The sequence below is a fragment of the Nerophis ophidion genome, linkage group LG06 (genome assembly GCF_033978795.1).
Source record: "Nerophis ophidion isolate RoL-2023_Sa linkage group LG06, RoL_Noph_v1.0, whole genome shotgun sequence".
In the NCBI taxonomy this organism is placed as follows: Eukaryota; Metazoa; Chordata; class Actinopteri; order Syngnathiformes; family Syngnathidae; genus Nerophis; species Nerophis ophidion.
Window position 1 is genome coordinate 48,025,578 of NC_084616.1, and position 16,846 is coordinate 48,042,423.

Consider the following 16,846-nt stretch of genomic DNA (forward strand, 5'->3'; position numbering starts at 1 on the left):
AGCTATGGGATGACGCATTTACTTCCGGGGTCACGTTTCCTCTTATGTCATCCCACGGCTTGTGTTTGTAAATTGTTTTTTAAATTTTTTTATAATATAGCGTTAACAAAACGTCTGTATTTCTATAATATAGCGTTATATTTCTATAATATAGCGTTATATTTCTATAATATAGCGTTAACAAAACATCTGTATTAATCATGACCCTGGAAGTAAATGGGGGGGAAGGTTTTTGTAGGGAGAAGAAATTTGGCGTGACAGAGTCTATCTCAGCTGCATTCGGGTGGAAGGCGGTGTACACCTTGGACAAGTCGCCACCTCATCGCAGAGCCAACACCGATAGACAGACAGACAACTGCGGCGTGGCGCAGTGGAAGAGTGGCCGTGCGCAACCTGAGGGTCCCTGGTTCAATCCCCACCTAGTACCAACCTCATCACGTCCGTTGTGTCCTGAGCAAGACACTTCACCCTTGCTCCTGATGGGTGCTGGTTAGCGCCTTGCATGGCAGCTCCCGCCATCAGTGTGTGAATGTGTGTGTGAATGGGTAAATGTGGAAGTAGTGTCAAAGCGCTTTGAGTACCTTGAAGGTAGAAAAGCGCTATACAAGTACAACCCATTTATTTATTTATTTTAACATTCACACTCTAGGGCCAATTTAGTGTTTAGTGGTACTTTATTTCATTTATCTATTAAATGAATAAATAAATGGGTTGTACTTGTATAGCGTTTTTCTACCTTCAAGGTACTCAAAGCGCTTTGACACTACTTCCACATTTACCCATTCACACACACATTCACACACTGATGGAGGGAGCTGCCATGCAAGGCGCTAACCAGCACCCATCAGGAGCAAGGGTGAAGTGTCTTGCTCAGGACACAACGGACAAGACGAAGTTGATACTGGGTGGGAATTGAACCAGGGACCCTCGGGTTGCGCACGGCCACTCCTCCACTGCGCCACGCCGTCCCAGTTATCCATCCATCCATCCATCCATTTTCTACCGCTTATTCCCTTTCGGGGTCGCAGGGGGCGCTGGCGCCTATCTCAGCTACAATCGGGCGGAAGGCAGGGTACACCCTGGACAAGTCGCCACCTCATCGCAGGGCCAACACAGATAGACAGACAACATTCACACTCACATCCACACACTAGGGCCAATTTAGTGTTGCCAATCAACCTATCCCCAGGTGCATGTCTTTGGAAGTGGGAGGAAGCCGGAGTACCCGGAGGGAACCCACGCATTCACGTCCCAGTTAATTTAAGTTGGACCTCCAAAAAAGGAATGTGTCTTCGCTCTAATTTCGCAACACTTCCACAGAGTTGACCTTGTACTATTGTTATTGCACCTTTTGTCTGCATCAACAACAAGAGCAAAAGCTCCCCGTAGTCCAGAAGACACGGCGCACCGAGCACGTGCACCTACGTCATAGACAACACCCTCGTCCGGCTCACTGACGTCATCGTGGGGCGAGGGGGGTGGGGGTCCACGCCTCCTCAGTAGCTCAGCCTTCATCCTTGCTGACAGCTCCGCCCAAACCAGCTCAGAGGGCAGCGGTACACTTCGCTGTTGAAGCTGTTAGTTTAACAACACATATCAAGTTAATATGGTCGCCGCCTGAAAAATAAAAATAAAAGAGAGAGCGAGAGAGAGAGAGAAAGATTAGGAAGATGGCACAGAAAGACACGCTGATGCATCTCTTTGCTGGGGGGTAAGTCATCGCTCCTGGCAAGGTTGGCTGCCAGCGGAACATATCCAAACTATATTTAATGATGGCGTCAGAGGCATATTTGAACACTTGAAAGGAACATTCCGAGCGTGTCAGTTCCCGGGCCGCTAGCCTGCATGCTAACATACAACTAGCTCCTAGCTAGCCATCTTTATTGCTGTGTAACATTCTGACATGTCTCGTCATTCAAGTTTTCTATCTCATAAATACAACAAAGTATTTGTTTTATTACTCTTCAAAGTAATATCGGCACTGAAAGTTGTCCTGTAGCGTCAATTCACCCGGCAACATATCGTATTACAGCGTGATAAGAACCCGGGACGTCTGCCTGATGTTAGCCGGCTAAGGTAGCACGGAATGCCCGGGCCGTCCGCCAACTGTAATTTTGCGGAGATATTAATAAGAACATAAACATGTACTTTTGTCGCAACTAACGCTACAAACTGACATAAAAGGCCACGTTTAAAGGAGCGGCTCTGCTCGTCACGTGCGAGTGTGATTCTCGCCGTGTTGTTATGTAATGTCTGCCAGCCTGTTAGCTTCATGCTACTCAAGACTGGGACGATCTTTTATTCAGTCTGATTTGTGGAGCCTTAAAAAATGGCATTTTTGGTTTTCTGGGGAAGTGACAAACGACACATTGATGTTAAGGTCACCCTTTTAACAACAGATGCTTCCTTAAAATGACGCCATTTTACCCTTGAAGAGTCATCAGGTCCCCTTTTGGCAGTGCTTTCAATTCAGGAGGATCCTACTGTACACGTACATTAAAGGCCTACTGAAATGAGATTTTCTTATTTAAACGGGTCCATTCTATGTGTCATACTTGATCATTTCGCGATATTACCATATTTTTGCTGAAAGGATTTAGTAGAGAACATCGACGATAAATCATGAGCTTTGGGTCATGACCGAAAGGATAAGATCACGGGTACAAGCGGCCGAAATGAGCTTCCTCCGCCGTGTGGCGGGGCTCTCCCTTAGAGATAGGGTGAGAAGCTCTGTCATCCGGGAGGAACTCAAAGTAAAGCCGCTGCTCCTTCACATCGAGAGGAGCCAGATGAGGTGGTTCGGGCATCTGGTCAGGATGCCACCCGAACGCCTCCCGAGGGAGGTGTTTAGGGCACGTCCAACCGGTAGGAGGCCACGGGGAAGACCCAGGACACGTTGGGAAGACTATGTCTCCCGGCTGGCCTGGGAACGCCTCGGGATCCCTCGGGAAGAGCTAGAAGAAGTGGCTGGGGAGAGGGAAGTCTGGGCTTCCCTGCTTAGGCTGCTGCCCCCGCGACCCGACCTCGGATAAGCGGAAGAAGATGGATGGATGGATGGATGGCATCGACGATAAAGTTAGCAACTTTCCGTGCTAAGACAAAAGCCCTGCCTCTACCGGAAGTCGCAGACGATGACGTCGCAAGTGTTGGGGGGCTCCTCACATATTCACATTGTTTATAATGGGAGCCTCCAACAAAAAGTGCTATTCGGACCGAGAAAATGACAATTTCCCCATTAGTTTGAACGAGGATGAAAGATTTGTGTTTGAGGATATTGATAGCGACGGACTAGAAAAAAAAAAAAACACGATAGCATTGGGACGGATTCCGATGTTTTTAGACACCTTTAGTAGGATAATTCTAGGAAATCCCTTATCTTTCTAATGTGTTGCTAGTGTTTTTGTGATTTTAATAGTACCTGATAGTCGGAGGTGTACGTCCACGGGTGTCTTGACGCGCAGTGTCTCAGGGGAGTCGACGGCAGCTATGGACGGAGCAAGCTCAGCTCTTCTCCGATAAGAACCAACTTTTTAAGCACAATTTTCTCACCGAAACCAGCTGGTTGACATTCCGTCGTGTTTCATGTTCGCTGTGATCCATAGTAAATTTTCACCTCCAGGAATATTAAACAAGGAATCCCCGTGTGTTTGTGTGGCTAAAGGCTAAAGCTTTCCAACTCCCATTTTTCTACTTTGACTTCTCCAATATTAATTGAACAAATTGCAAAAGATTCAGCAACACAGTTCTCCAAAATACTGTGTGATTATGCCGTGAAAGCAGACAACATTTAGCTGTGTGTGTGCGTGCGTAGCGCTCATACTTCCTAAAAACCCGTGACGTCTTGCGTACACGTCATCATTACACAACGTTTTCAATACGAAACTCCCGGGAAATTTAAAATTGCAATTTAGTAAACTAAAAAGGCCGTATTGGCATGTGTTGCAATGTTAATATTTCATCATTGATATATAAACTATCAGACTGCGTTGTGGTTAATAGTGGGTTTCAGTAGGCCTTTAAATACATGTAATGATAATGTAGGATGTACATACATTAGGTTTAACGAACAACATGGGAATGGAAATGCTTACAACTTTTTTAACCCAACCTCTTTTGAACAGAACAGACAAACTTTCTTACTTTGTTAAAAGTTTACTGTAAATATACAAGATGGACGCTTGAGGTGATGCTGTTGTAGGTACAATACCAATGTGAGCAATTTGAGAAATGCGCAACCGCATTTTGAAAATTTGTATAATGCCCAATCTTTTTGCAAATTGCTTCCAGCTATATATTTCAATAATGTGTGGTGGACATTTTGCAAATCAAAGGGCGCAAATACATGTTTTTGGTGTCAAAATAATTCATTGAATACTTATGTAAATCTATTCATTTGTAGTCGGGACAATATAACTGAGTATTGCCCTCAAATCAGTCCAACCCTAACCCTAACCACTATACAGTGTACATCCACGACTAAACTACTACAACAACTTGGTTTACTATTTATAAAATATAATAATCTCGTCTTGCGATATGCAAATTGCTTGCGCACAATGAAATGACGTATAATTTGCAAAGTGCGCGACATTGGTGAAATGCTTACAACAATTCTAAGACATTATTGAGTAAATATTGAAGACTCTTTGGAATAGAATGGAATTGAAAGTACTTTATTGATCCCTGGGGGAAATTCAGCACTACAGTTCGCTCACAGTAGACAATAAACACGTAAATGTTTTTTACATTTGAATAATATAAATACAGTCTATCATACAGCATTATTCACATGTGAATAATATAAATGCAGTCAACTATACAGCAATATTTACATGTGAATAATATAAGTACATTATTATACAGCATTGTTCACATGTAAATTACATAAATACAGCCTACATAATTATTTACATGTGAATAATGTAAAAGTATTATACAGCATTATTCACATGTGAATAATATAAATACAGTCTATTATACATCATTATTCAGATGTGAATAACAAATACAGGTTATTGTACAGCATTATTCACATGTGAATAACATAAATACAGTATTATACAGCATTATTCACATGCGAATAACATGAATACAGTCTATTATACAGCATTATTCACATATGAATAACATAAATACAGTCTATTATACAGCATTATTCACATGTGAATAATATAAATACAGTCTATTATACAGCATTATTCACATGTGAAAAATATAAATAGTCTATTTTACAGCATTATTCACATGTGAACAATATAAATACATTTAGTCGTGTGTAAAAATGGTTCAGTAGCCACTAAATTGTTGTGGGGAAGTAACAACATTGCATAATCAGGGGTAATAACTGTTTATTGACGGTGAACAACTAAGTCACTCACAATGATTGTAACACCGGAACTAATATAAATAATTTGTAATTTTTATCATTCTTGATAAGTTAACTGCTTTTCAAAAATAGATCTTAACACTTAGCGGTGTGGGGAAAAATCGAATCGAATACGTTGTGCGATTCAGAATCGATTCTCTTTTTTTTTTTTTTAAATCGATTTTTTTTAAATTTTCTTTTATATCAATTCAACAAACCACTACACAGCAATACCATAACAATGCAATCCAATTCCAAAACCAAACCTAACCAAGCAACACTCAGAACTGCAATAAACAGAGCAAATCAATCAATCAATCAATCAATCAATCAATCAATGTTTATTTATATAGCCCCAAATCACAAATGTCTCAAAGGACTGCACAAATCATTACGACTACAACATCCTCGGAAGAACCCACAAAAGGGCAAGGAAAACTCACACCCAGTGGGCAGAGAGAATTCACATCCAGTGGGATGCCAGTGACAATGCTGACTATGAGAAACCTTGGAGAGGACCTCAGATGTGGGCAACCCCCCCTCTCTAGGGGACCGAAAGCAATGGATGTCGAGCGGGTCTAACATGATACTGTGAAAGTTCAATCCATAGTGGCTCCAGCACAGCCGCGAGAGTTCAGTTCAAGCGGATCCAAGACAGCAGCGAGAGTCCCGTCCACAGGAAACCATCTCAAGCGGATCAGCAGCGTAGAGATGTCCCCAACCGATACAGGCGAGCGGTCCATCCTGGGTCCCGACGAGCGGTCCATCCTGGGTCTCGACTCTGGACAGCCAGTACTTCATCCATGGTCATCGGACCGGACCCCCTCCACAAGGGAGGGGGGGGACATAGGAGAAAGAAAAGAAGCGGCAGATCAACTGGTCTAAAAAGGAGGTCTATTTAAAGGCTAGAGTATACAGATGAGTTTTAAGGTGAGACTTAAATGCTTCTACTGAGGTAGCATCTCGAACTGTTACCGGGAGGGCATTCCAGAGTACTGGAGCCCGAACGGAAAACGCTCTATAGCCCGCAGACTTTGAGAGGAGACACAAACACGACGCAGAACAAACCAAAAGTAGTAAAACAAAAATTAATATTATCAACAACAGTATCAATATTAGTTATAATTTCTATTCTATTCTATTCTATATATTGAATTGTATAGGTGTGGCCTAATAAATAGAACATTATGTACATGATTTAATGAGTTCGGACTAAGAGACCAATTAAAGGCTCAGAAAGTGTTACGATTTTGCTGATTAGCGTGAACTAATAATTTACGATTATGGATTATATTTTTTTAAATATTCGAGATATTTAAATTTGGGTGTTTTAATTATCTGTAAGGTATAATCATAACAATTATCAGGAAACGAAGAACTGCATTCCAGAAATATTTTAGTTTATTGAGAATTCATACAGTTGAATGTAAGAGTTTTTCACTTTTTTTACTTGCATCTCTGTCGTCAAGGTGGTTGTTTATCTTCAAGGTTCCACAGTCTGCTGAATAAATTGCTTTTCATTATTGCAGATGCAGCGGTACAGTGGGCGCCATCGTGACCTGCCCCCTAGAGGTGTTAAAGACACGCCTGCAGTCGTCTGGTCTCACCCTGCGGCCTATTTTCCAAGTTAACCTCGGCACTCTCAGCGGAACCGGCGTTATCCGACCAGGGACTGTTACGCCCGGGCTTGTGCAAGTTTTACGGTATGTACCCATGTCAACTCATGCTCCATATGTCATGCCTGAAGGCATGTGTCGTTTGTAAGATGGGAACACAGTGTTATCCACAGCTTTTGTGACGGACTGACTTGCTTGGATTTGTAATTGTTAGCTGCACACCTTTGAAAATATATGGTGGGCATTCAAGGATATAGAGTTAAAGCATGGCTCCCAGTATTAAAATGTATGTAGAGTACTGTATTAGATTAGTTATGTAATGCCTTCTATGCTATTTTATGTGTCCCTCTCTAGGATAAATAAATATCACTCTCCTACCTAAAGCAGGATTAAAGTAGGCTGTCCTAAACTGCTGCATGGTGTGACACAACCTAGGATTTTCCACCAGACATCACTTCCGGTGTCAATGAGTGTTTTTTTTATTAGGTGTTCAGGAACACCAGCCTTTTTATGTGGTTGGAAAGAGTAGAAACACCCAAGGAGGACGCAAGGGAAAAGTTTAAGGTTGGTGCTGCCGCAGAGTGTAGAATTACACCCAGATGATTTGGGCTGGAAAGCTAACCCGTCTGGAATGCTCTAAAATATGACTGCAAATGCTAGACCAGTTATTCTCAAACTGTGCTAAGTGTACCACTAGAAAGAATCACCTGATTAAGTGCAGTGTTTTATTTTCCCATATTTAAACACAGTGTTACTGTTCAAACTGTGTCAAGTTACAGTGGGCAAAAAGATTAAATATACTTGTTAAATAAAACCTCTGCCTTGTTTTTAATGAATATTTAGGCCTACTACTGAAGTGGTACTTGATGGAAATCATTTAGAACCACTGTGCTAGACACTTAGTGTTCTCAATGGAACACATTGAACAGGTGTAACCGTGAGAGATTGAATGGGTTGGCTGTGCACACGTCACAGAAACCTACACTGACTGTGTTACTTGTGACTTCGCTAAACTCCAAGTCATCAGCAAAACGAAGGTCACAAGCTCACAAAGAGTTAAATATTTGGTGGGAGGCTGGTGGCTGACAAGCCAATTGCTTGCACGGGGCAGAGGGCCTGTCTCAAGTGACCACATCTGACATAACACTTGGCATCTTTTCAGGAATGTGTTTTTAATATCCATTCAATGAAAAGATCAGGGTGCCATTACATTAAATGAATCTTTGTATATCAACATGTGTACTGTACACTCATCAGTGAGTACACTCATATACACTCAAACTTTGCAATACTGTATGTGCTGTAGTTAATCAATACAGTATCGAGTAGACTAGTGTGTGTATCATAGATATGTCATATAATTGAGTGCTACTTTCGCTAGTTAGTAAATATAACAACCACTTTGCACAACACAAATACAGTGGTAGCTCAGTTTTGATTGAAAATCTGTTCCAAAAGGTCAGCCAAAGAATCAATCGTACAAAAAACTACTCAATCGTACAAAAAAACTAAGAAATTTATTCCAGACAAATATGAACCCAAAACACAAACTATAGTTCTACATGCAGAAAAATATGTACAATACATAGGCTATAAATGGTGGATGCAATGGATAAATGAACATTTAACCCCACTTGTACTTTTTTATTGAAGACTGTAGCTGGTGATCTCAGCAATGAGTAGAGATAATTTCTTGAATTCAATATTGTTTCTCACTTCATCAAAGTGCTGGCAGTTTTAACTTTCTTTGGCCTCGTAGTGGGTTATATTGTAGCTGTACTCAATACAAACAAAAGTACTGAAACTCGTGTAACTTTTGGTTAGTAGGGTTGTGCAACAGACAATATATGATATCAATTATATTAATTTGGCCGACATTGGAGTCTTTAATACTATCATCATATCATGAAAATGCATGCTTACAACAGATTCTAGCTGTGTCTCGCAAATTTGACCGTGACAAGCAAACGACCGCGTCCACTACGCAATATAGCATCCTCGCTAGTGGCTAACTTCCTTCCACAGTGCAAAGCTGCTTCCAAGTTACTAATCCTCGCCTCAATGCCATCAAATAAACGCTACACTACATATTTTAGTATTTACTGGAGTCCACACAAAACATTGCAAAAAACATTAACCTCTACATAGAAAAATGTTACAACAGAAAGTAAGCAGCCATTAACAGTAAATTATCAAGTGGATTAATAATAGTTTTGAGAGGAAAATACAACCTGAAATGATGCAATTTGTTACCGCATATGTGAGCAGCCAAATTAGGAGCCTTTGTAACCCATTTTGAAATGGTTGTATCATCATTTATATACCAAATGATATATTGCAATATATATCGTTATGGCAATATTTATTTTAGGCTATATCGCCCATTCCTATTAGTGACAACTATATAGGAAACCAGGGATAACGTCATTTAGGGGTGATAGAAGCTGGGGAAGGATGACATCCGGTTGAGGAGCTGACAGCACATTTAGTTTTGTAATAGAAAATGGATGGAATAAGGATATGTTAGGAACCCAGTTTGCCTTGCACAGTGTACTAATAACACAACAAGACTGTGGGGGATGCTTTGTTATGGCACTCAAATGGACTTGTTAGTTGTGTGGCCGTGCCAAAACGGTATATAAAAACTGACAAACTTTTGTGTAAAGTTTTCATCAAATCCTATGAAAGGTGTGGAATACATAAACCACTGTAAATATAAAACAAATAAATTATGCATTAAGTCAGAGCTGTTAGCCCAAACACAGGCACACCTCATGGTTGAAATAGCCCAATGTGAATGCACTCATATGTGTTAATCAAGGATACAGATTGAAAATGAAAGAATTCATGGTCTTGTTTTTTATTTCAGATCAATTCTAGAAAAGGAAGGACCAAGATCCCTTTTCCGTGGTCTGGGGCCAAATCTAGTAGGCGTGGCTCCTTCAAGGTAAAGAAAAGTCCAAGTTGACACGCGAAATTGTTCCACCGTGTGTACATATTGTTTTTTGTCACACAAAGTTGATCTATGTGGCAATGTCATAACTCCTGCCAGTTGGTGCACAAGTCAGTGATTACGCACAAGGAGATGTCCTTGTGTTGGGAAACAAGTTGTTTGCACCCCGTTTGTACAAAGAATACTGAACACTAACCTATTCCAAGTATATATTACACACTCTAATGGTTATGTGTTTTCTGAGCAGCTGTTTAATTCATGAGATGCAGGAGATAAGGCTGGATGTCTCTTTTGAGGATGTCATAGTTGTAGTGGTTTGTACAGTCCTTTGAGACATTTGTGATTTAGGGCTATATAAATAAAAGATTGATTGACTGATTAATGAATACATTATTGCTCCCAGTTTAGCTTAACTGAGCTGAACTTGATTTTTTACCCCAAACTAGATCATTTGTAATTATGTTGTCTTATATGTGCCTTTATTTACGTAGCTTGTGTAAGCACAACAATCCACCGTAGTAGTAGTAAAACCATAAGCGCCTCGATACACTTGCAAGAAAACGTTGATTGGACTTTGACACTGTTTGAAGACACTCATGGGGTTATTTTCCCCTCCTGGGTTAATGAATAGCCGCGTTGTGATCATTTGCCCAGTCAGTCAAGCTACCACCCCCCTGATTCACTAGCCAACTTGGACATGGTCCCGCTCCCGTCCAGACCGGATTTTTGGGCCGCTGTGGTTCCCAGTGTTGATTCAGCCCATTTTGGTGTGGTGACAGTGTGTTCCAGAAGCGGGGTGCAGGGAAGCCCACCTCTGGAACCACGCTCTGGACAATCAACTAACATAATGAACGGCACAGAAGCTAAAAAATACATTCTCTGATTCCTGGATAGAAAATCTGCTCACCAGCACCAATCTTTCAGGTAACATCTGTTGCAGGGGTTCTCACCAGTTGTTCTCTTGTGTTTCAGAGCTATTTACTTTGCTGCATATTCCAAAGCCAAAGAGCTCTTCAATGCGGTGTTGGTTCCCAACAGTGGTGCTGTGCATATGTCCTCAGCAGGTGTTGCAGGTGAGCACCCAGCTTATGTAAACACACACATGCAGCACAATAGAAAAGGGGATCCATTATGCATTGTCAAATAAACATTTATCTGTGCCACAGCATTTGTGACAAACTCTCTGATGAACCCTATTTGGATGGTAAAAACCAGGATGCAGCTTGAGAGAAAGTGAGTAGGCCCGAAAGTACATTTGGTCTGTTAGTGCACTTGCCTCCGACAATCATTCCAGCTCTTTATGATCAGGAAGTCAGAGCCTAGAATGTTGTATACAACAAAACCCCTATCAGTCTGCCAGTACAACCGCCTGCCTGTCCCTGGGCCAGGTACTACGTGACACTGAGCTTGTGATCAGTGTCCATAAATACACAACACTTACGCATTGGCCTGTGTGCAGAAAAAGTGCCTATATTTACACACGTACCCGGCAGGGTGGCCAAGTATGTAAGCGCTTTTGGGTTTTTTCAACATGAAAAGCAAAAGTCTTGAGTAATTCCGAGCAAACCACTCACTGTGACAGTTATTCTTGTAATTCATTATCTCTTAGGGAATTGTTTAACCAGATTACAGATTGACAGATATTTTTGAAGTCCAAACAAAAGTGTATTGTGAAGTAAAGGTCTACTGTTCAAAATGTTGTACTGTGATAATTCAGTGTTGAGTATTTCAGCACTGAAATGTGTACATAAGCAAACATCTTTCTACACACCAACTACCGTATTTTTCGGATTATAAATCGCTCCGGAGTATACGTCGCACCGGCCGAAAGTGCATGATAAAGAAGGAGAAAAACATATACGTCGCACTGGAGTATAAATCGCAATTTTGGGGGGAAATTTGTTTGATAAACTCCAACACCAAGAATAGACATTTGAAAGTCAATTTAAAATAAATAAAGAATAGTGAACAACCGGCTGAATAAGTGTATGTTATATGACGCATAAATAACCAACTGAGAAGGTGGTATGTTAACGTAACATATTATGGTAAGAGTCAGTCAAATAACTATAACATATAGAACATGCTATACGTTTACCAAACTATCTTTCACTCCTAATCGGTAAATCCGATGAAATCTTCTTCCTCGATGTCACTTCTAAACAACTCTGCCAACTCCAAAGATATGCGCCGCTTCCTCTTGTTGTTTTTCTGCTCCATATTTCACTACGTCTAGCTTGTAAACTGCAGTACATGATTTCCTTTTCGGTCCAATTTTTGTTCAGCCCTTCTCAGTTTTTATAAGTTACCGCCAACGATGAAATGATACATTTTAATAGCTACAGCAGTAGTATATAGCATATAGCAGTTAGCATTCCATGACCCACAATGCACTTCTGCCATGACCCTCCCCCGCCGAATACTTATTGGTTGACGTGTATGTGACGATTGCTGACATTTTCTTGGTCTCTTCCGCGAATGAGATAAATAATATTATTAGATATTGTGTAATCTGCAATACATGATTTCCTTTTTTACGCTTCATAATGCACCACACATATTCGATGGGAGACAAGTCTGGACTGCAGGTGGGCCAGGAAAGTACCCGCACTCTTTTTTTACACAGCCACGCTGTTGTATCACGTGCTGAATGTGGCTTGGCATTGTCTTGCTGAAATAAGCAGGGGCGTCCATGAAAAAGACGGCGCTTAGATGGCAGCATATGTTGTTCCAAAACCTGTATGTACCTTTCAGCATTAATGGTGCTATCACAAATGTGTAAGTTACCCATGCCTTGGGCACTAATGCACCCCCATACCATCACAGATGCTGGCTTTTAAACTTTGCGTCGATAACAGTTGGATGGTTCGCTTCCCCTTTGGTCCGGATGACACGATGTCAAATATTTCCAAAAACAATTTGAAATGTGGACTCGTCAGACCACAGAACACTTCTCCACTTTGCATCAGTCCATTTTAGATGATCTCGGGCCCAGAGAAGCCGGCGGCGTTCCGGAATGTTGTTGATAAAAGCCTTTCGCTTTGCATAGTAGAGCTTTAACTTGCACTTGCAGATGTAGCAACAAACTTTATTTAGTGACAGTGGTTTTCTGAGATAGGCGCCAGCGCCCCCCGCGAGCCCAAAGGGGAATAATCGGTAGAAAATGGATGGATGGATGGTTTTCTGAAGTGTTCCTGAGCCCATGTGGTGATATCCTTTAGAGATTGATGTTGGTTTTTGATACAGTGCCGTCTGAGGGATCGAAGGTCACGGTCATTCAATGTTGGTTTCCGGCCATGCCGCTTACATGGAGTGATTTCTCCAGATTCTCTGAACCTTTTGATGATATTATGGACCGTAGATGTTGAAATCCCTAAATTTCTTGCAATTGCACTTTGAGAAACGTTTTTAAAGTGTTTGACTATTTGCTCACGCAGTTGTGGATAAAGGGGTGTACCTCGCCCCATCCTTTCTTGTGAAAGACTGAGCATTGTTTGGGAAGCTGTTTTTATACCCAATCATGGCACCCACCTGTGTTTGATGAGCATTCCTCAACTTTATCAGTATGTATTGCCACCTTTCCCAACTTCTTTGTCACGTGTTGCTGGCATTTAATTCTAAAGTTAATGATTATTTGCAAAAAAAAAAGGTTTATCAGTTTGAACATCAAATATGTTGTCTTCGTAGCATATTCAACAGAATATGGGTTGAAAATGATTTGCAAATCATTGTATTCCGTTTGTATTTACATCTAACACATTTTCCCAACTCATATGGCAACTAGTTTTGTAGTATCAGTGCGTATTTTAGGGAAAATAGTTGAAATAAACAACATTTTTTATTCTTGTCATGACTGTCATTCTTTTTTTCCCTATTAATTACACATCAACATTGAAATTGCGCTTTTAACATTAAAACATGAAATTAAAAAAATGTTTAACCGCTTTTATCTGCACTCTATTACAGTGGCTATGCAGAAACTATGTATACATATTTAAAGTTTTGGGCACTCCATGTGGTCCCGATTTTATAAATTTTTATTAGTTAAACTCATCAAATGATCAAACAAAGCAACGGAATATCAATCAAATATTTGATTGGAGAAAAAATAATCATTGCAGCCTTAAAAGGCAGTAGACAGTTATACTTCCTGTCCCTCACTTGCCTCTGTACCCTACCATACCAAAAAAAAGATTACAAAAACATTAAGCTTTACTACCTCGCTGGTCATTTTGTCATTGACTAAAGCTCACTTTCTTTTCAGAGCCAGAGGAGAAAAGAAGATGAATGCCTTGCAGTGCGCACGCCATGTTTACAGAACAGAGGGTGTCCGAGGTTTCTACCGCGGCCTCACTGCGTCCTACGCCGGCATCTCTGAGACCATGATCTGCTTCCTCATCTACGAGTCTCTCAAGAAACACCTGGCTGAGAACCAGCTAGCCTCCCCAAATAGTGAAAAGGAGAAAGGAGCGTCCGACTTTCTAAGCCTGATGGTAGCCGCTGCGTTCTCAAAAGGCTGTGCGTCCTGCATAGCTTACCCACACGGTAAAACGCACGAACCGGTCAAGTCCTCCGCTACACGGTGATTAGCAAAAGACTAATAAAAAACATATGTTTTGTTTCCACAGAGGTCATTCGGACAAGACTGCGTGAGGAAGGCAGCAAGTACAAGCATTTCTTTCAGACCGGAAGGTTAATAGCTTTGGAGGAAGGCTATGCAGCTTTTTATAGAGGACTCATTCCACAGCTAATTAAACAAATCCCCAACACAGCCATCGTGCTTTCCACATATGAACTCATTGTGCATCTGCTGGGAGAGTCCAAGTAAAAAGGGCCATTTGTAACTCGGGGCTTTTCTTGGCGAGCTCGGAACACCACACCGCCGCTGGACTCATAGAGGAAAAAAAAGACTTTTTGAAAATGCAGCCTGTTTATTTTGTTTAGTGTGGTGCCACAGAGACTTCTATTTTGAAAGTGAAGGTATCGAAAGAGCTTCAAACACACTGTTTTACTGAATGCTTGTTGTTTTTAAGACTTTATCAAAATAGAACAACATTTTGTTAACCTGTGAAAAAATGGTCATCCTCTCAGAGGACATGTGTGTAAGTTGACTAAATTATTTTGTCTTTTGTTATTTAATGACATTTCTTTTTTTTGTTACCAGTGCTATCCGTACCAGATTACATGAGAAAGAAGAGGTTGACTTGTGTAGTTATTCTTTATGAAGGGAATTCATCCAGTTAATGTGCTATATTTCCAAATTTATTGAGCACACTTATATTTTATTGGGCCATTTTTATTAGATTTTCACAGATCCATTGTGCCTGTTTGGAGGGCAAAATAACAGACTTGTCATATTTTTCTTTCATCATGCTTACCTCGTTGGCATTTTTGTGTGAAAAACAATGGTCCTATTTTATTTTACAATATGAGAAGTTTGATGCTTATTTGACCAGTGGATCAATAAAATGCATCAAGACATCTGGTGAGTCAATGACAGCATTTCTTTGAACATAAGCCACCTTTCTAAATACATGAATAAGCATACTGTATTGCCCTGAGAGGACCAGGATGTCTTTATGATAATTAGTCATGTGTTCGTGTTTGTTATTACTGCAAACAGTATAACACATTATACAATTTAACACGTGCGTAGCAGTGAAAATAACCCCAAATATGTTTTTGTGTTCACAATGATTCACAAAGGAAGGTCTGATAAGTTCTACCATACAAAAATGAAAGGAAGAACTTGCTGAATATGATGAGTAAAAACTGATAAACAAGGACATTAGGTAACCTGGAAAATGTTTAGTCTTGGTTGCTTTTTATTAGTCATTGACTACAAATGCAAAAATGAATGTTTAAAATTGTACCTACAACTAGAAATGCTTGGTTGTAGATGACCTCAATATATCTTACTTGACATCATTTTTAATTTTCCTGAAGGAATCAATTAAGTACTATGTATCTATTGGGTTCGTGGGTTACAATACGTTAATACTAAATGTGCACTCATAAATAAAAGCCAAACTTAAGATTTACCAAGGCAATGAAACATAACATTCTTACTGAAATTTAATGGCGTGGCGCAGTGGAAGAGCGGCCTTGCGCAACCCGAGGTTCCCTGTTTCAATCCCCACCTAGTACCAACCTCGTCACGTCCGTTGTGTCCTGAGCAAGACACTTCACCATTGCTCCTGATGGGTCGCCGTTAGGGCTTTGCATTGCAGCTCCCGCCATCAGTGTGTGAATGGGTAAATGTGGAAGTAGTGTCAAAGCGCTTTGAGTACCTTGAAGGTAGAAAAGCGCTATATGTGTCCACCATTAGAAATAAAAAAAAAAGGTCTCGAAATACCAAAACACTTTTTATATTAGGCTCCTCACAATAAACTGATTGCAACAGTCTTACAAATAGAGTGCTTTTTAATAAATATAGCATACTGTTAGAGTAGTTTACACTGTTTTCAGCACTAAAGGTTTTCATGTGTGTCATTTGGTGCCCCCTGCTGCTTTGCACGTATACCAGCTCTAGTCACCCAATTACAATAATTCAACATTTTCCCTGCAAGATTATTCAAATGTTTTTTCTTTATTTGGACATAGGGCTGTCAAATTTAAAGCGTTAACACATGCAATTAATCACTAAAAATGTTTGGAATAATCATGTTCAAACGCAGATTAATTGCTCAATTTATTTTGAGCACTAGACATGCTCTTTTACCTTAACTGCACATAGTTACCTATGTTTAAACGCAGATTAATTGCTCAATTTATTTTGAGCGCTAGACATGCTCTTTTACCTTAACTGCACATAGTTACCTGAAAGGTGTGGGTTATTATACAGTCAGTGATCAGTAGTGATCTGCGATACCAATGATTTTCTTTCCGATTAAGTACTGAGTGAAATTCAGG

General features: G+C 40.5%; 1 protein-coding gene across 1 annotated transcript; it reads left to right on the top strand.

Annotated features, from left to right (window-relative positions):
- Positions 1 to 1,508: 1,508 nt before the first annotated feature.
- slc25a33 (solute carrier family 25 member 33) lies at positions 1,509 to 15,415 on the top strand. Its single transcript, XM_061903982.1, has 7 exons — positions 1,509 to 1,711; positions 6,895 to 7,068; positions 9,851 to 9,928; positions 10,907 to 11,007; positions 11,101 to 11,167; positions 14,199 to 14,479; positions 14,563 to 15,415. Exons 1-7 carry the CDS (start codon positions 1,671 to 1,673, stop codon positions 14,760 to 14,762), a joined length of 942 nt encoding a protein of 313 aa, XP_061759966.1. The 5' UTR covers positions 1,509 to 1,670; the 3' UTR covers positions 14,763 to 15,415.
- Positions 15,416 to 16,846: the final 1,431 nt, after the last annotated feature.

Bases quoted from the DNA above. Each gene is read 5' to 3' on its own strand.
- slc25a33 (XM_061903982.1), top strand. From the start codon at position 1,671: ATGGCACAGAAAGACACGCTGATGCATCTCTTTGCTGGGGG. The intron at 7,069-9,850 runs GTATGTACCCAT...TTTTTATTTCAG, and splicing joins GGGCTTGTGCAAGTTTTACG to ATCAATTCTAGAAAAGGAAG. The intron at 11,008-11,100 runs GTGAGCACCCAG...TCTGTGCCACAG, and splicing joins GTCCTCAGCAGGTGTTGCAG to CATTTGTGACAAACTCTCTG.